This window comes from Panthera uncia, chromosome B1, assembly GCF_023721935.1.
Source record: "Panthera uncia isolate 11264 chromosome B1, Puncia_PCG_1.0, whole genome shotgun sequence".
Classification (NCBI taxonomy): Eukaryota; Metazoa; Chordata; class Mammalia; order Carnivora; family Felidae; genus Panthera; species Panthera uncia.
This window is the reverse complement of record NC_064811.1, coordinates 39,025,959-39,043,827: the sequence shown is the minus strand read 5'-3', so window position 1 is coordinate 39,043,827 and position 17,869 is coordinate 39,025,959. Positions and strand designations below refer to the sequence as shown.

At 41.3% G+C, this 17,869-nt stretch overlaps 1 protein-coding gene across 2 annotated transcripts in view; it reads right to left on the bottom strand.

Moving 5' to 3' along the window:
• The window catches only part of ATP10D (ATPase phospholipid transporting 10D (putative)), a 110,473-nt gene that overhangs the window by 17,986 nt on the left and 74,618 nt on the right, over window positions 1-17,869 (bottom strand). For both annotated transcript variants that reach the window (XM_049632001.1, XM_049632002.1), the window contains 7 exons: window positions 15,508-16,117; window positions 14,781-14,887; window positions 13,322-13,448; window positions 11,059-11,243; window positions 6,527-6,836; window positions 3,603-3,679; window positions 1,979-2,104 (listed from right to left, as the gene is read on the bottom strand). In XM_049632001.1, coding sequence (XP_049487958.1) covers window positions 1,979-2,104; window positions 3,603-3,679; window positions 6,527-6,836; window positions 11,059-11,243; window positions 13,322-13,448; window positions 14,781-14,887; window positions 15,508-16,117 — 1,542 coding nt within the window. The remainder of the gene's footprint in view (window positions 1-1,978; window positions 2,105-3,602; window positions 3,680-6,526; window positions 6,837-11,058; window positions 11,244-13,321; window positions 13,449-14,780; window positions 14,888-15,507; window positions 16,118-17,869) is intronic.

The window sequence follows — 17,869 nt, the reverse complement described above, 5'->3', positions numbered from 1 at the left end:
CTAAGTCCACTATGGCAAAAGTTCCGTGCCCTCAAGCAAGGCAGGCCACAGGAAAGGGCACTGGACCGAGATTTAGGGGTCCTCTTCAAGGCCTGAGGACATTTCATATTGCTCTTTTCACTTTAAGCCATTTTCCCAACGCCTCTGAATTTTTGGTTTCCTCATCTGAAAAATGAGAATTACACCACCTCAGAGCTTGATATCAAGATCAACTCAGAAAGTACCCATGACCTATAGAGTGCCTTAAACATATTGAGATGTTATTGTTGGCATTCTAGACACACTAGAATACTTTAGGGTAGGGGCCACAATCCTTAGAATAATCCTTAAGTCTAGGGCCTATGGACACACACCACACCCTGCTCCTGAAAATGTATTAATTTGGTACATGTGTTTTGGGGAGTGAATTCATAGTCTTCATCAGTATCTCAAAAGTTTCCTCAGATCCAAGAACCACAGTCTCAGAAACATACGTTACTTGAATGGCTTCTGGTACTGGGCCTTTTTCTCCATAGTTTACAAAGCATTCACTGTTTTGCTAGGTACAAAAGAGGTAGAGATAAATTGTGAGGTTATCAGTGGGAATGGCCATCAAGGGTTCCACAGCAGAAAGACGCCTTTCCGTCTCTGTTCCGTCTTTGTTCCCTGGTGACAGTCTCTACTAATAAATACTGCCCCACTCTCTGAAAATATATGTCACCTCTCTTTCTGACAGTAGTGTTTCTTAACCCTTGGGTTTAATCTGGGCTTTATGGGGAAAGAGGAGCTGCACCACAACAGGAGAAGGTAGGAAAATGCAAAACTATTTACAATTTTTTTTTTACATTTATTTATTTTTGAGACACAGAGTGAGAGCACAAGCGGGGGAGGGGCAGAGAGCGAAGGAGACACAGAACCCGAAGCAGGCTCCAAGCTCCGAGCAAAAAAAATGCAAAAGTATTTAAAAAAAAAAAACCTTGGGAAGGCAGTTCCTCCCTAGAAGTCAGTGAGCATTAAGTCCCAGAATTTTAAAAAAGCTAATTGTGCTATAGGACAAAAGAAAAAAAAAATGTTCTGCTGACCAACAGACAGACACACACACACAGATACATGGATCTAAATTACACATCTGGAGTATCTGAAAAATGACCTACTGAAGTTATTTTCCTAACGGTGGTATTTCAATAGAGTGATGTAAATTTATGTTTACTATTAATGCACTGCCTATGGACTTTTTGAAGGCTAGGAATAAATTTAGTCTAAAAATCATGACAAATTTACATAATCACTCTGCCTGGAAGGAACTTAAGTGAAGCGAAGCAATCTGAGGTCACCACGATCTTATAAAGGAGGAGACTGAAATTTAAATGGTATGTCAAAGATCAGAAGCTCGGATTCTCATCAAATTCTGCCCCTTTAGAAGCTATATAATCAAAATTAAGTTCCTTGTCCATCAAATAACTCTCAACCACAAATACATTTTACAGGTTGGCCAGAGAATTCTTCATTTCTGAGTGTTAGCCAGCTACAGGCTAAGGCATGATAACTGGGTTGTCCCTGGCATCTGTGTCTTCCACATACAACATGGGACATTGGTTTGAGGACCCCAGGTATTTTTTGGTATCTTCTGTAAAATGGAAGCAAACATTTTCATTCTCTACTGACAGACAGCATTAAACATTTCATAATTCTGCTTGTCACTACCTTTTCATGGAAGGTCAAAAATTAGGTCTTAAATGAACCAGACAGGACTTAATTGAATTTAGAAGCATAGGGAATAGAAAACGCCAGCAGACGGACAAGGCTAGCGATTTGCTGTCAGCAGCTGAAACGGAGCACATTCGCAGATTATTTCTGGTAAGGCAGGAGTGCTCCTGGCTGTTGCCCAAACATCAGCAAGCAGAGCCGCTTAACGTGGGGGCATTTCCTCCTCATCCCTTATGCTAGCAGAATAAGAAAGTGTAAAGGGGGAAGGGACAGATTGCCTGGAGCTACGTACCACGTTCTTGTAGAAAAAATACAGAACCATGTTGGAAAGCCGTGTATAGCACCAGTGCCCGTGGACAAGGAGGAGCTTGCTGAGATGCTTGAACTGAGAAATGGCAAAATCACTGGCCATCACAGCCTGCAGAGACAAGGGGGAGAGAATGCCACCCTGAGCAATCAAATGTGTTAAGACAGACACAGCATGGCAGCCTGACCATCATCAGGCTCCAACTGGTCCGATCTGTTGTTTAAACGTTACACGCAGACCAGACGAAGCCAAACCAAACTGAAACAAACAAAACTCATGAACACAGAGACTTGATGATCTGCCTGGAGTTACTATTCAGCTTTCCAGTCTGGTCACATGAAACAAGACTTCTCTTTGGTTACCACTCGACCCAATTTCAGCAAATGTACTTTTCTGGAAAGCAGCTCCCGTAGCAAGAATGCCATGCATCACAATATGCATCTGCTTCTCCCTCACTGGGAAGAATATTAAAAGTAATGTAGTCTTGACACTATGTAACAATGTATAATGTGCCAGGCAAAGAGATCACTGAATTTCTCAACTGTTGGAGAGAATGTCATAATTTACAATTCTCTGGAAACCCTAAGCCTCTATCCTATCTTTCTCTAACAGCATTTGCTCCATACATGAAAAGCAGTCTTTGGACAAGATTTTATCTGAATTTTGTGCCTAAAACACTATCTAATATTCACACGTGTACACACACACACATACACACACACACACACATACAAAGAGCACCCCCCTCCCTCATTCTCAAATATTATCTCCCTCCCTTCCTCTTTAGGTCTGTAGGTCTTTTATTCAAATCCTTAGTAGCTCTCACCAGTGTCAAAAGTCACACAGCTAGAATAAACTGAGGGCTGCTGGAGGGGAGGTGAGTGGGGGGATAAGCTAATGGGGTGATGGGCATTAAGGAGGGCAATTTTTGGGATACACACTGGATCCCACTGGATATGCCACTGGATATATAAGAGACGAATCACTGGGTTCTACTCTTGAGGCCAAGACTACAGTGCATGCTGATTAACTTGAATTTAAATTAAAAAAATAAAATAAAACCATAAGAAAATATCTTTAAAATTAAAAAAAAAAGTCACACAGCTATTGCAGGGCTAAATATATATATTTTTATGTTCTAGATGAACTATATTTAAAAAAAATTTTTTTAACATTTATTTATTATTGAAAGACAGAGCATGAGCATGGGAGGGGCAGAGAGAGGGGGAGACACAGAATCTGAAGCAGGCTCCAGGCTCCAAGATATCAGCACAGAGCTCGACGACGGGCTCAAACTCACAGACCACGAGATCATGACCTGAGCCAAAGTCGGACGTTTAACCCACTGAGCCACCCAGGCGCCCCGATGAGCTATATGTTTTAAACTGAACAAGGGAACCACATGGTTAAAATTACCCAGGAAAATACCCTAACACCCACACAGTAGATAACGAATGAATGCAGAGACCAACTCCCTGTCTCCCTGCCTCCCACTCCTGATCAAGCCACAGCCAGCCTCACTCTACAACAGAGATTTTACTGTGAAAATACGTTGCCCTGGAGTGGGCAGGTGAAGTCTGTGGCACATGGGTGGATGGTATCCACTCACCTGCATGCCTTCTTGACCGGAGATCCCCATCCCAATGTCTGCCACCTGTATCATGCTGACATCGTTGGCACCATCACCTTCAGGAGACAGAAGAAAAGCTGAGAAATGTATGAAGGGTAAAGAAAAGATACAGACTTTTTGCAAAGCAACAGCGACCACCCAAGCAAACAAATCCTTCAACGTTGATCCTATGTCTGCAAATGACCGGGAAGCCAGTTAAAGAGAAATGAAGTGCGGCATCCCACTGCCATGAGGAAGGATTCCAAATTTGACACTTAAAATCCTTAAAAATCCTTCACGCTAAGGCAACCTTTCTGGACTTATCTCCCCTTTTTCCATGCCACTCACTTTACTTTCAATTTTCCAGATATCCCTGCTCCTTCCAGCCACCGCTCATGCAGTTTCCGTGTCCTGTAACACTGCCCTCACCACCCCCACCTCACGTGGCTGGATTTCAATTGCTCTTGCCCTCAGCTTAGAGGTCAGTTCCTCTGGGAAATCCTTCTCATCCTCCCTTTAGGTCAGATGCCTCTTCCTTAGACTCCGGCACCACCCTGCGTTTCCCTATCATATGATATTACGACTGCTACATATTTCTTGGTCTCCCCAACACACTGGCAGCTTCTTTTTTTTTTTTTTTTAATTTTTTTTAACCTTTATTTATTTTTGAGACAGGGAGAGACAGCATGAACGGGGGGAGGGTCAGAGAGAGAGGGACACACAGAATCTGAAACAGGCTCCAGGCTCTGAGCTGTCAGCACAGAGCCCGACGCGGGGCTCAAACTCACGGACCGCGAGATCATGACCTGAGCCGAAGTCGGACGCTCAACCGACTGAGCCACCCAGGCGCCCCACACACTGGCAGCTTCTTAGGGGAAGTATTACATTCCTGTTGGTAATGACCATTTGTTGTCCCCAAATGCCCACTGATCATTCACTGTTTTCTGGTAACAGTATCCTGATTTTGCTTGGGAACTCTGAGTCCATGTGGTTTATTAGGGATGAACCAAAAACCCCAGATGTAGGACGGCAACTCACCCAGATCTAGACAATTAGCATCATCTGTTTCCTGGCCTTGGTGATTGGCTCGGAGATGGGCACCTGACTCCAATGATGTAATTGACATATCCAGAAGTTCTAGCCTCAGGAACATCTGGATCCAGGGGCTTGAACAATTCATTCATCTATATGTTCATTCAATAAGACAGCTGAACAAAATTCCACTCTCATCCTGATTCTTTACTCCAGCAACTTGAAAAGAGTTGCTATCTTTTCACTCAGGTTGCTAACAGGATAGGATGTAAACCTAGGAATTTTTGGCAGCCGTATCAGCAAGCACGCTGAGGGGAGAAGCTATCTGAGACTGAAAGCAATCCAGGTAAAAACAGAGGCTACAAGAGATGGCTGAGTCCTCATCTTGCCATTTCTGAACACTGCGGTATCTCACAGCTTAATCTCACACAGCTTCTCTCTTCCATTTATACTCATATTTTGGTGGTCGCATCTACTAGCCAGACCTTCAGTATCATCTAGACTTATAATTCCCCAATTTGTATCTCCAGCCAATCCCTCACTGCTAAATTCCAGACTTCCTATTGAGCTGTCCACCTGACACATCCCTGCTCAGATCTCTATGGACCTGTTCAAATTTCAGATGCATGTGTCCCAGTTCCTGATTCCCCTGCCCTCCTGGTTCCAACCCCTCTGCTCTCAGAGACAAAAATCTTCTTGTTTCCTTTAACGCCTTCTATCATACAACACGTGAAATTCATCAGCATGTGTCACCAGCTCTTTTTCCAAACCATGTCTATTAGCTGACCATGTTTCATGTCTCATCTGGGCTCAAGCCACCACCACCTTTTGCCTGAATTATTCCAGTAGCCTCCCAACTCTCCATTCCAGTAGCCTCTTTACCTATGTCCTTGCATCCAACAGTTACTCTCAACACAGTAGCCATGTGATCCTCTTAAATTTAAAACAGATCATTTTCCTTCTCTGTTCAAAGTTCTCCCAAGACTCCCTACCTCCTCAGATAAAAGCCAAAAATGTCCTCCAGGACCCTACGTGATTTGGCCACCTGCCACCTCTCTGCCCATCACTCACCTAGAAAACTCTTCCCTTTGCTCAGCCTGCTTGGGTCTTGAGGCACCCCAAATTTAGCCCACAGTCTTCACTTTCACTGCCCTCACCAGGAATGTTCTCCCCTCAGATCTCTGTGGCTCCCTGATCATTCTCTTCAAGTCTCTGCCCACCTGCAAACTTCAGAGATTATCTCTGAAAAGCATTTAAGCTAGCAGCCCCCCTCCCTCCCCTAGTGCTCTACGTCTCCCGGCTCTGCTTTATTTTTTTAATAGTTTGTCACTATCTGATATATATGTATGGCTTTTTTGTTTTGTTTCATTTTTTACTATATGCCTTCTAGTGGATATAAGCTCCTTAGGAAAAAGTACTTTGTCAATTTATATACTCCTTTATCTCCAGTGCCTAGAAAAATGTCTGGTATACAGAAGGCACTCGATAAATATTTGTTGAATGAATAAATGATTTGTTCATGTCCCTAAATTTAACTTTTCTGAAGGTAGAACCCCTAGATTTTTCAGTTTTATAATTCAGTACATTTACCCTCCTTAACTTAGTTGATTTGGGGATCTCACATGTAACCCAAAGTCCTACTATGTTGTTTTCCGCATCACATCCCTACCATGTGGTTTGAAGCAAGTGGTCAAAAAGGTGATGAAGGCAAGAAGGGAAGGAGTGGAGGATAGGGAGGAAGCAGAGAGGAAAGGGAGAAGGAAAGTGGGGGAGGGAAAGGACAGACAGACAGAAGGGTAGACAGAAGTACAGAAGGAAGGACGGAACAGAAGGATCAGCCCCTAGCGTGACATGAAAGTGAGGAGCACGTGGCCGGTTCCACCCCCACTCACCGATGGCCAGCGTCATCACCTGGAGATGGTTGCGCACCAACTTCACTACCTCGCTTTTCTGCAGGGGGGTGGCTCGGCAGCAGACCACAGCTTGACAGCAGGCAGTCAGCTCCAGGAACTGCTTCTGCAGACTCTCCTGCAGGGCGAACTCCAGGGTCTTCCCATTGATGATGAGTCCAGCCCGCAGCCCTGAGTCCTGTGTGGCTGGGGACTGGTGTAAGCCCTCACTTAACAATGCTTGCTCTGGACAGGCTGGATTCTTCTTCTGAAGTTCCTTCAAAATTGTGCTCATCAGCATCTCACAGGCATCCTTGAAACAAGAGGCAAAGACAGTTGGCCTTAGGGCTCCCTTGGTGGCCATACCCAGCTAAATTTATCATTGTCATTCTTTAGCAACTGCTGTATAAAGGCAGTTCCTCAAGCCGTTACTTTTGAAGACCTCCCAGCTTTTCCACAGAGATCGGGGAGGGGGGGGGGCGGGGAGGAGGGAGGAGATCAGTTAATAGGATGGAAGAGACCTCTCATCCCCAATTCTGTAACTAAAAATAGCTGAGAATTTATTTGTACAATTTACTTTCTCAAACAGTGACTCCCGAGAGTTCTTTGGTCTTTTTCTACCATTTACTATCTGCTTGACATTAGGAAAATTATGTAACCTCTCTGAACCTCAGCTTTCTCATCAGAAAATGCAAATGTCTACACATTATAACATCATTGTCAAGAAGAAGTGAAATAATGTGTGCAAAATTCCTAGTGTAAGGCATGACACAGAATTTAAAAAATAATAGTTACTATTTTTATCTTCTTTTGGACTCAAAATTCATTCATTCACAGTGGTTTATTGAGAAACCACTTTATACTAGGAAACATCCTAGGCACTGGGGATTGGCCAACGAGCACAAGAAGACCCCTGCCCTCATCGAGCTTATGTTCTGGTTGGGATGTTTTCAGTGGTGCTTGTCACGTTTGGTCTGTGCACATCCCTCCACTCTCTTCACCCCACATAGTTAAGAAGTACCATGAAGACAGATATCATTTTTAATTTACTTTTGAAGCCTTCACAATGCCTGAGAGAGGGTCACATCAGACACTCAATAAATACTCATTGGATGGATTCTACTCAAGAAGACTGACAATAAAATTACCCAGAAATTATTGTGTCAAGTGACCACTAAGGACAGAGCCTAACAAAATCCACGAGCACTGCATTTAAGTTTAGACATTAAGACTGAAAGAAAAAGAAAAAAAAGACTGAAAGAGTTCATTCGTAAGAGATCCCCTCACTCACAGGTCCCATACATGTCGCTCTGATCCCATACATGTCAAAAACTTCTGAGGAAAAGTATACAAAGGTGAATCAAATATGCCCTTTATAGGCTCAACATATAATAGTAAAAAGTTATTTTAAAAAACCTTCTAGAGTTTGGTTATATTAAAACGATATATTCAGAAGGTAACATACCCTTGAGTCATTGAAAATCAGCGTGTCTATTAACATGAGATGATACTTAAGGCATTTGTTAAGTGAAAAAACACAATTACAATACTATACAATACATAATGACAGCCTTTGTATGCTCAGGGTGCACAGAATACAGGCTTGAGTAGAAGCCCTCTAAAATATGAACATAAATTATCTGTAGTTTTATGTTTATAGATTGATTATAGACATTTTTATCCTCTTATTTGAGCATGCATTTAGCTCTATAAATTACATTTTCGTTACAGAAATATATATATACACTCATTTTTCATTATTTGCAGATTCCATATCTGTGAATTCACTTACTTGCTAAAATTTATCTGTAATCCCACAATCAATACTTGTAGTGCCTTCATGGTCATTGGTAAACATGCACAGATAGAAATTTTTTGAGTCACGTGATACGACTCCAGCCGAAACTGAACAAGGTGATGCTCTATCTTATGTCAGCTCCTGTACTATAAATAAGTGTCCTTTTCACTGTTTGGTGACACATTTTCTGTATGTTTGTGCTTCTTGTTAATTTCACTGTTTAAAATGGCCTCCAAGCATAGCGCTGCTGAAGTGCACAGTGCTGTCTAGGGGTCCTACGTACTAGAAGGTTGTGATTGGCCACAAATTCAATGTTATAATACATACAATAAATTGTTTTTAAACAGAAACACGCACGGAACGAGGTTCTATATTGATTGGTTGACACAATGTTGTGACCAGAGGCTTATGGCAACCTAATCCTACGTTTGGTTCAGTATTCACTAATACAGCATTTGCAGCAACTGTATAGAACTTAACTCCACGAATAATGAGAAAAACTACAGATGGATATAGATTATATAATATGTAATTCAATACAAAATGTATGCTTGACAAGTAATCAGCTGTGAGTAGACAAACCACAACCTTTTGGAGTTTCAGGCTATAAAAATGAGGATAATTTTACCTGATCTGTGGCCTTGTTGTAACTGTCAAGTAAGATCACGAATAAGAAAGCCTTCTATGGATTCTAACCAGCATGAAAATAAAGTTACTATCTCAGGAAAAAATTATAAGTGAAATAATAAAAACAAAACTTAAAAATTAAATGATGAATCCTAAAAGGCCTTTATATATCAAAAGGCAATAAAGAATCCAATATATAATTATATTAACCTTTTCCCCCCAAAAAAACAGACCCAGGACTTTTATGAGAATGGAAACCATGTTGTAAAGTTTATAAGTGGCGACATTTACTGTAATCAACTTGCAGATTTAGGAACAAGAGTTGACAGAAATTTGTAAAGCTGAAATACTACACTACAGAAATGACCAGATATTCTACTGGTTTCCAGGTGGCTCACTTAGAATGTCACAGAAGCAATTTCTTCACTAACTGGCCAACCAGGTTCCGTGATCTTTCTTTTTTAATTCTTAGCATCTCCTGATGGATGGAGGAGAATGGGGGAAAAAAATGAAAATAATATAGTGACTTAGCCCCTACTATGTGCCTGGCATTTTATATGGATGGACCTGAGTCACCATAAAACTAAATTGTGTTCACTGTGCTCTGTTAGTTACCTGGAAAATTCACATAGGTGGAACAGCTTTTGATAATTAAAAAAAAAAATGTATTTTTTGTATTTAGAACAGTCCACAGTGGATACTCTATAAAGACTTCTTGAATTGGTAACTTTAAATATATTCAACTATAATTGTGTATTTACAAATAAGCTCTATGATCCTATGGATTTTACTGCTCATAAAAATGTCAAAGTTGAAATCAAATAAAAAGAACTGACTTCCTTTTCAATGGTAATTGAACCCTTTCTGACAGGTACTACATGTTTAATGTATAGTTTATATTTTCTCATTTAATGCCTACAATGACCCTATGAAATAGATGTTACTCTCACATCACAGGTTAGGGAAAAGGTCCAGAAGAAAACTCTCCAAGGTCACATACCTGATCACTGGCAGACCAAGTAAATGAACCAGGGTCTTACCAGCCTTAGGGCACATCCATTTTAGTGACCAAAATGACTAATGACAATTTTCTTGTGCTCAGACCTGGCTGGTACTAGGAGCTGGCTGGAGGTTGTGGTTATGGGTCTCTGGATCACAGCCAACTGCCAAGGAGAACCCACCCTGTGTTGAAAAGGAAAGTTCTCTTTCCTTAAAATATATGATCTGGTTAGGTATTGACTGAGGCCCAACCATAATAACATGGCTAACCAAACATGGCAGCCTGTGACAGCCCCAAGATGTGATCCAGATGAGAAGCTCCAGAGGATTTCTGAGAGGCGGGTTGCTGGCAGAGTATGGATGCCACTGATGAAGTCTGACTTTGAGGAAGGAGGGAGAAAGGTTTTCCAAGCTAATTAAGCGGCATGCACAAATCTCAGAGGTTATTACTATACTGGAAAATTAAAAAAAAACAAAACAAAAACCTATTCAACGCATTAGAAATTTGTGTTAGAATTTAATGGGAGGTGGGGCAGGGACAATTATAAAAAAAAAATAAGCTGTATCCAAACCTCTTAAACTCCTTAAGGAAAAAAAAAAATTTTCCCTTTCCTTAAAACAGTTCTACAAACTTGACATTCTCAACAGTACTATCTAAGAATTACCACTAGAGGGCATAATTATCCCGAGAGTCTATTTTTGGAATTAACCATAAAAATACCAATTTACTCACCTAATTCTGATAGAAATCATCACTTCCCCTCAACTTGAAACAGAGGTGTATTCCTGTCCAAGAATTTGACATAGTTTTTCATTATGGGCTAAATCTTATCAAATCCCTGGAAATCCAATGGGGGGTAAGGGAAAGCAGATAGAAAATAAAAAGGCAACTTTCTATAGCAACAATTTCTTTGAATCATGTTAAACCATGAAGCCTTTAGAAGAACTATGGTGTCTTCCCAAGCACAAGCTAGGTTGCTGGATAGAAGAAGTAATTATCAAGGAGCTAATGGTTATTGGTTTTTTTTCCTCCTTCCATTCATCAAATCACAAATGCTCCCTTGGCTATGAAAAAAAAAAAAAAAAAAAGACTCAATCTCATTACACATACTTTACTCTGGGTATTGAGGATAAAGAGCTTGTCATCTGGCTCCAGTAGTTTGCATGCATAAGCTATGTTGACAGCTGTCTCCTGCTTGTCCCCTGTCAGCATCCAGATCTTGATGCCGGCTTTTTGAAGGGCTTCTATAGACTCGGGGACTCCCTCCTGCAGACGGTCTTCAATGCCAGTAGCACCTAAAGATAGCCAAAGTGCAACAGAGCCTGTGAGAAACTGAAGCCAGTAGGAGCTCACCTAGGCTATAATTGAACTGTATCTGTTTGTCAACCCAATCCTGAACTACCCAAACTGTGCCAGCAGCTTCCACAGATTCAAAGAAGTGTGGACCCAGACCAAAATCATATACAAAGTAATATTCTGGGAGGGAAGCCTTAGGAATCAATGAGCTTATTAAACTTACTTGTTTTCCTTGTAGCTAGCTTTCCTCTCCATAAATTGAGGGGGACTCGTTTCAGTTACTTATGCAACCTTTCTCTATGATTTTGTAATTCTGTGACACTCCCAAGGGTAAGGACAGGCTTTCAAAGAATGTTCTTGCCAATAAGTGGCTTATATTATGAAACAGCATTAAAAATAGATATTATAAGTCCATAATTCCTTTTGCTAAAACAACCAGGGCCAGGTAAGTTTTAGAATTCAAAATTTTTCATATTTTATGAAGGTAACATAGTGCATCTATCATATTTTGCAGTATCTGATAACCAAACATATTAATATTTCTGTGGAAAACTTTCAAATGTTCACACTAGTTAGGAAAATAAAGACTTACAAAAGTTTATCAGACCAGGCCTGATTTTTATAGCCAAATGAGTTCTGGCACTAAACCCATGGAGCGTTTTTGAGTTTGGAATTTCAGACAAGGAGAGGTAGACGCATACAACTGATGCTGTCACAAAGAAATGACGTAGGACAGCACTATTACTCTAGTGGCTCGACACAAAGTGGGATCACTGTTTTTCTCTGAACCAGAGGAATGGAGCTCCGATACTGGTCTCTTGCTATGTTAGCACTTAGATTAGAATCTAGATGTCAGACTCGGAGACAGTGGTTCTCAACCTTGACTGGCTCAGCATTCCTTGGGGATCTTTTGAAAATTCAAATGTCCCAGTCACACATCAGACGAACTGAATCAGAATCCCTGAGAATAGGATGCAGGTTTTTTTATTAAAAAATTTTTCTTAATGTTTATATATTTTTGAGAGAGAGAGAGAGACAGAGTGCTAGTGGGGGGGAGCAGAGAGAGGGAGACACAGAATCTGAGGCAGGTTCCAGGTTCTGGGCTGTCAGCATAGAGCCCAATGCGGGGCTCATACCTATGAACCGTGAGATCATGACCTGAGCCAAACTCGGACACTTAACCGACTGAGCCACCCAGGTGCCCTTTTTAAACTTTTTTTTAATGTTTATTTATTTTTGATAGAGAGAGAGAGAGAGAGAGAGAGTGCATGAGTGCGGGTGAGGGGCAGAGAGAGAGGAGAGGGAGGCTCTGAAGCAGGTACTGTGCTGTCAGCAGAGAGCCTGACATGGTGCTCAAACTCACAAACTGAGATCATGACCTGAGCCAAGGTGGGATGCTTAACCGATTGCACCACCCAGGTGCCCTGCACTAGTATCTTAAAGTGCCCCAGATGATTTCAAGGCACAGCTCAGTCTGAGACAAGAGGTGTCGTTTGTGCTACTTTTACCAGCAATCAGGAAGTAAGAGAAGAGAGAAAATTTCATTGGTCCAGTTGCAGGTACATACAAAGCACACAGGCCCTGTTGCTAGGTAGACCCGAGTTTCTCTGCAGCTCTATCAGCTGTTAGTGTGACTTTGAACAAGTCAATGAGCTTCTCTGTGCCCCAAGTTTCCTCCAAATAATTTAGAGATTTGTTGTGAAGGTTCAAAGAGACAACACATATTAAGTACCTTATCCAAGGCCTGGCAAGAAACTTAAGCTGGAAATCCTCTTGAACCAGGGGGAACCAGGATATTTATTTGACTTGGTATTCTAAGTTAAAATGATAAGGTTTTAAATGATCTTCTTAAGGATGACCACCCTGATCCCACCATAAATGGAGTCTAGTTCACTGCAGCGGAAAACAGAATGAAAAGAATTGGAAACCGGGTAGAGATCAGACTGGACACGGTAGACAGAACCATGTGCTCTATTAGATCAAAGTAGGGGGGAAAAAACCACTGGTGAATAACTTACTTAGAGAGAGCCAGTGTTTTTCAAAATTGTCCATTCAGACAACACAAGAGTCTACCTACCAAGTAAAGTTAGCTTGTTCTCCAACCTCATGGCAGATTCAAGGAGTAACTCTTCCCTGTGGTCAATGCTGGTTTCTGCTAAAAAGTGGTTCCTCAGCCACTCTGCGTATTCAGTGTCACTCATGACCTAGGAGGGTAAAAAGAGCTATAAGACAGGCCAGATCATCTTGTGGGATCCCACCAGGACTGACCACTAGCTGAATACCAAGCCATCAACCTGTTTTCGGTATTCCTCTCTCTAGACATACTTATGCCAGGTTCTCACACCACCTGGTCACAACCTTCCCAAGCTCTATGGTCAGACTTCTTTAACACTGATAATGGATGGACACGATAGCTCAGTAGTTCTTGGAAATTCTAGGCATCATACATGATGAAAGTGGGTTAATTTCTTTAACCCAGGGTGTATGCAGTTGGAAGAGGTCTCCACGTGGCAGTTAAATCTAGAAAGATTCTAATGGTGCAGTTGAGAAAGTGGCGTCAGGACTGCTCAGTTTGAGGTATTACATAGCCAACAGCACCGCTAATATCTTTTGACGGTTAGTTTGTGGAGTTAGTTATTTGTAAAGGTGAAAAGAGCGAGGGAGCTGTATGAGTGGAGCAAGGAAGTACTCTTCCTAAAATATTAAATGAAATTCCTGGAGAAGGAACCAATGATACATTTTCCTCTTTCTTCAGGTTGCCATAGAGGGAGAAATCCACATTTTGGTTCTCAAAAAGCAACGTGAGGTGGAGGGGGTGAGGCAACTTCTCTATCTACTTATTCTCACTCACAAGGTAATCTGACTTAGGAAAAATCTGACATCTATTGGGCTGCATTTTTATCAGGGACAGGATCATTGCACTTGAAAAGGCAGCATTCTCTCCTTTTGCTTTCATCTTGAAACTCTCCATTTTTCTTACAACTTTGTGTGGGGCAGGCTTTTGATTCTATATGCAGCTGGGTGACTAAATATTGACTAAGAGTCTGCAATGGATCCCAGCTTCCCTAATGCAGCTCGTCAGAACTAGAATTTGGGTGAGAAATGAGCGATCCCTACATTTGTCTTAGGTGCTCGCTACAGTCTCCAATTCAGGCTTCCTGGAGAGCCTCGTATTTAAAAATTATAATGGATGGCAATTAATGCACTGATACTTTGATCTACCTGTACACCCCTGTCTTTCATATTCGCTAGAGCCCAGAATGACACACGGAAATTGATACTCTGGTTTCTAACACAGCACATGAGAACTCAGAGAACAGAACTTTTAGGTACCCTTGTGGCTTGTTCTCCAAGCAAAACACTGCTTTGGAGAACAAACTCCAAGCAGACAATACATATGGAAGGGAGAAGCTGTGAACAGAAAGCCCATGATCCAGGGGCTTTGCCAATTATCCGGACCAGGGTTTGACACATGCTCGTCATTAAACGATGGCTACACGGTGGAAGAATAAAGACGATGCGCCTGAGAGCCTCACCTTCTTCGCTATACATAACGTGCGTAGGCCTCGTTTGGCATAGTCGTCCAAGTGTTTCTGGGTTTTCTCTCTTATTATCATCTGTTGTTTTTCCAGACTTCCTCCATCTGAAATAATTAACAAAACACAAGTATTCCCACCAGTCTGCCCAATTAAAGACAAAGTTTTACAAACAATGGTGGCTTACCCCACAACAAACAAAAGACCTTGTAGTTTTGAGTCCCAACTGTGCATTAATTAAAGGGACCCTCAGAATAAAGCTTTCCCTTGTTCCTTCCTCCCTGGGGAAAAGCACCATGAACTTAATACAAACACCATTCCCACACCATCAATAACAACAGTAACAGTAACTATAATAATGCTATCTGCCATTCACTGAACACCTGCCATTTGGTAGGCACTGGACAAAGGCTCTCCATATACTGGATATGGCGTGTCATTAAACCTCTGAGGAACCTACAAAAAAGGTACTATAATCCCCATTTATTGAACACTTAGGCACAGAGTAGTAGGTAACTTTACCAAGACATAGGTCAGATCTGCACCCAGGTCTGTATAGCCCCCAGACTTACATGCTTTCTCACCAAATCCTAGGCAGCTTCCCCTACTTTGCCAAGTGCAGCTGATCCCCCAAATATCCACTTGCTTGTCTTTATAAAACCATCTGGAGTGGCCTTTGAATTTCTGAGCCCTTGATATCCCCGCTTTCAGTTCTGTATGAACTCACCTGGGGAAGCCACAGAGAGCAACTCCATGATTACAGAATCCGCACCCTTTGTGTATACCACGACTTGGTTGGAAAGGGGGTGTCGAACAACAACAGACATTCTTTTTCTTACTGAGTCGAAAGGCAGGATGTGCAGGAGTTGAAACGTTAATGGCCCCAAAGCAGCGAAGTCCACCATGACCTGCTCTGGTGTCCGGGACCGTAAAGTGCATTGGTAAGCCCGGGCGGCATACACCAAGGCCGCTTCGTCTGGGCTCTCAGCCTCATAACACAGGCTGGAGGCCCACGGCTGTCCAGGGGAGCATTCCACCTTGCCATCGGTGAGGCCTGCATCACAGTTCTGTTTCTCAGTCTCCGTAGGGCGAGCAGAATCACTAGAGTCCCGAGGGCTCTCGCTAGTTTGGGAGACCTCTTCCTCCACAGGTGAAGCCAGTTTCATTCGACTAAAGAGAGAGAGTCTGCTCACAAAGGCACTTGGGATCCCAGAAGATGGCTCTTTCCCACTGGCAAGTGACGGCGAACTTGATCTTCGCACAGACAATCTCTGGAAGAGGTTTTTAATCTCTTCCAAGGACTTGATAGGCATTCCACTCAGTGATGAGAGTCCAATCTAGGGAAGACAATTTGGGAGGGTCTCCATCATATAGTCAAAAGCAGTTCATAACCATGTTGAAGTCAAACCAGGAAAAAAGAAGGTAAGAATTACCCCTCCTTAAATAACTAGCAGCCTGCTTCTTCATACTTAAAACTGCCCCAGAAAAGGGGTGCCTGGGTGGCGCAGTTGGTTAAGTGTCCGACTCTCGATTTCAGCCCACGTTATGATCTCAAGGTTTGTGAGTTTGAGCCCTGCATCAGGCTTCGTGCTGCCAGCACAGAGCCTGCTTGGGATTCTCTCTCTCCCTTTGTCTGCCCCTTCCCTCCTCATGTTCTCTCTCTCTCTCTCTCTCTCTCTCTCTCTCTCTCTCTCTCAAAATAAATAAACATTAAAAAAAAAACTGTCCCAGAAAACATTAACAAAAATTAAAATGGCCATAATGAAAAAGATGTGCTAACGTTGATGGCACTATAAATTTCTACAACCATTTAGAAAGAAATTTGGCAAATAATAGCAAAAGAGATAAAATGCCAATATTGCCAGCAGTGGGCATATTAAAGCAACTTTTCCTAACGAATAACTTAAAATATAGGTGATCCATAATCTTTATTATGTACATCCTAGCAATAGCAAATTTAAAAATTATAAGCAAATTAAGTATTCAAAAATAGCAAAGCAGAAAAATCTTCCTGAAATGTTATACAGTCCTTACAAAATAAAATTTATAAAGCCTATGGGGTAAAATTGGTAAAGCTTTAAAATATAAAATTCATGTGAACAACATAAAAATAAAAATTGTATGAACATAAGAACAAATGAGTGATAATATGCATTTAAAACACTGAAAGAAGGCTAAAAGATTAACAAAATGGGTTGTTTTCCTCTTTTATTTTTCAGATTCTATAAGATTGTTACCATGACTTTTTCTGTTGTTTTAAAAAGGCCAGTGAACAAAGTCACTTTAAGTGTTATCAGCAGAAATTATTAGCTTATTAGCAGAAATTCACAGTGTGAATTTCTATTACATATTTTTTCTAATTTGTAGCCTTATTTTCTTTTCTAGCTCTCAACTCTTATCAGTGATTAAACTTAGAGTTTAATATTAATTATGAAGGCCAATTAAATCCTAAAATTTTCTCATTCTGAAAAGCCCAAAATATGGAAGTGTTTTCCTAAACATTATTAATCTTTGGATAGTTGGAGACACCTATGCTGGTCAATTTTCAGACTTATCAGCAACTCAGAAATGAAGAGAAACAACCACAGATGAGGTTTTCATATTCCTGACAGATTCTGATTAACTTATTAGTCATGGTCTATCATTACCTCAAAATATCATAAAGCTTAGGCTTTTATAGCTCTAGAGATTTTCTTTCAGACAACAGCATATTCTATTCTTTGGGGATAAGGCAACAACATTTTCAAACAAAAAAACACCAGAAGATGCCTACTTTGGATACAGATGCACGAGAAAAACTGTTACCCGAGGAGGAAAAAATATCCAGTAATTTATTCTCTAAGTACATAATCACTTTCCAAAGAGCAACTCTCTAATTGAAAACCTTATAAAAACAGTTTTCTGATAAAAGCTTAATTGGAAATAAGTTATTTTTATGGTAAAGTTGACCACCTCTGAATTTGCCAAAAAAAGATGATCTGATGGGAAATTAAAATGTAACTGGGTTGTGCTGCAAACTGAATTTAAGTGGGTGTGTGCAAAAGGGAAGAGAGTTCTTCGCACGAGGAACACAGCACAGCATGTGGTGA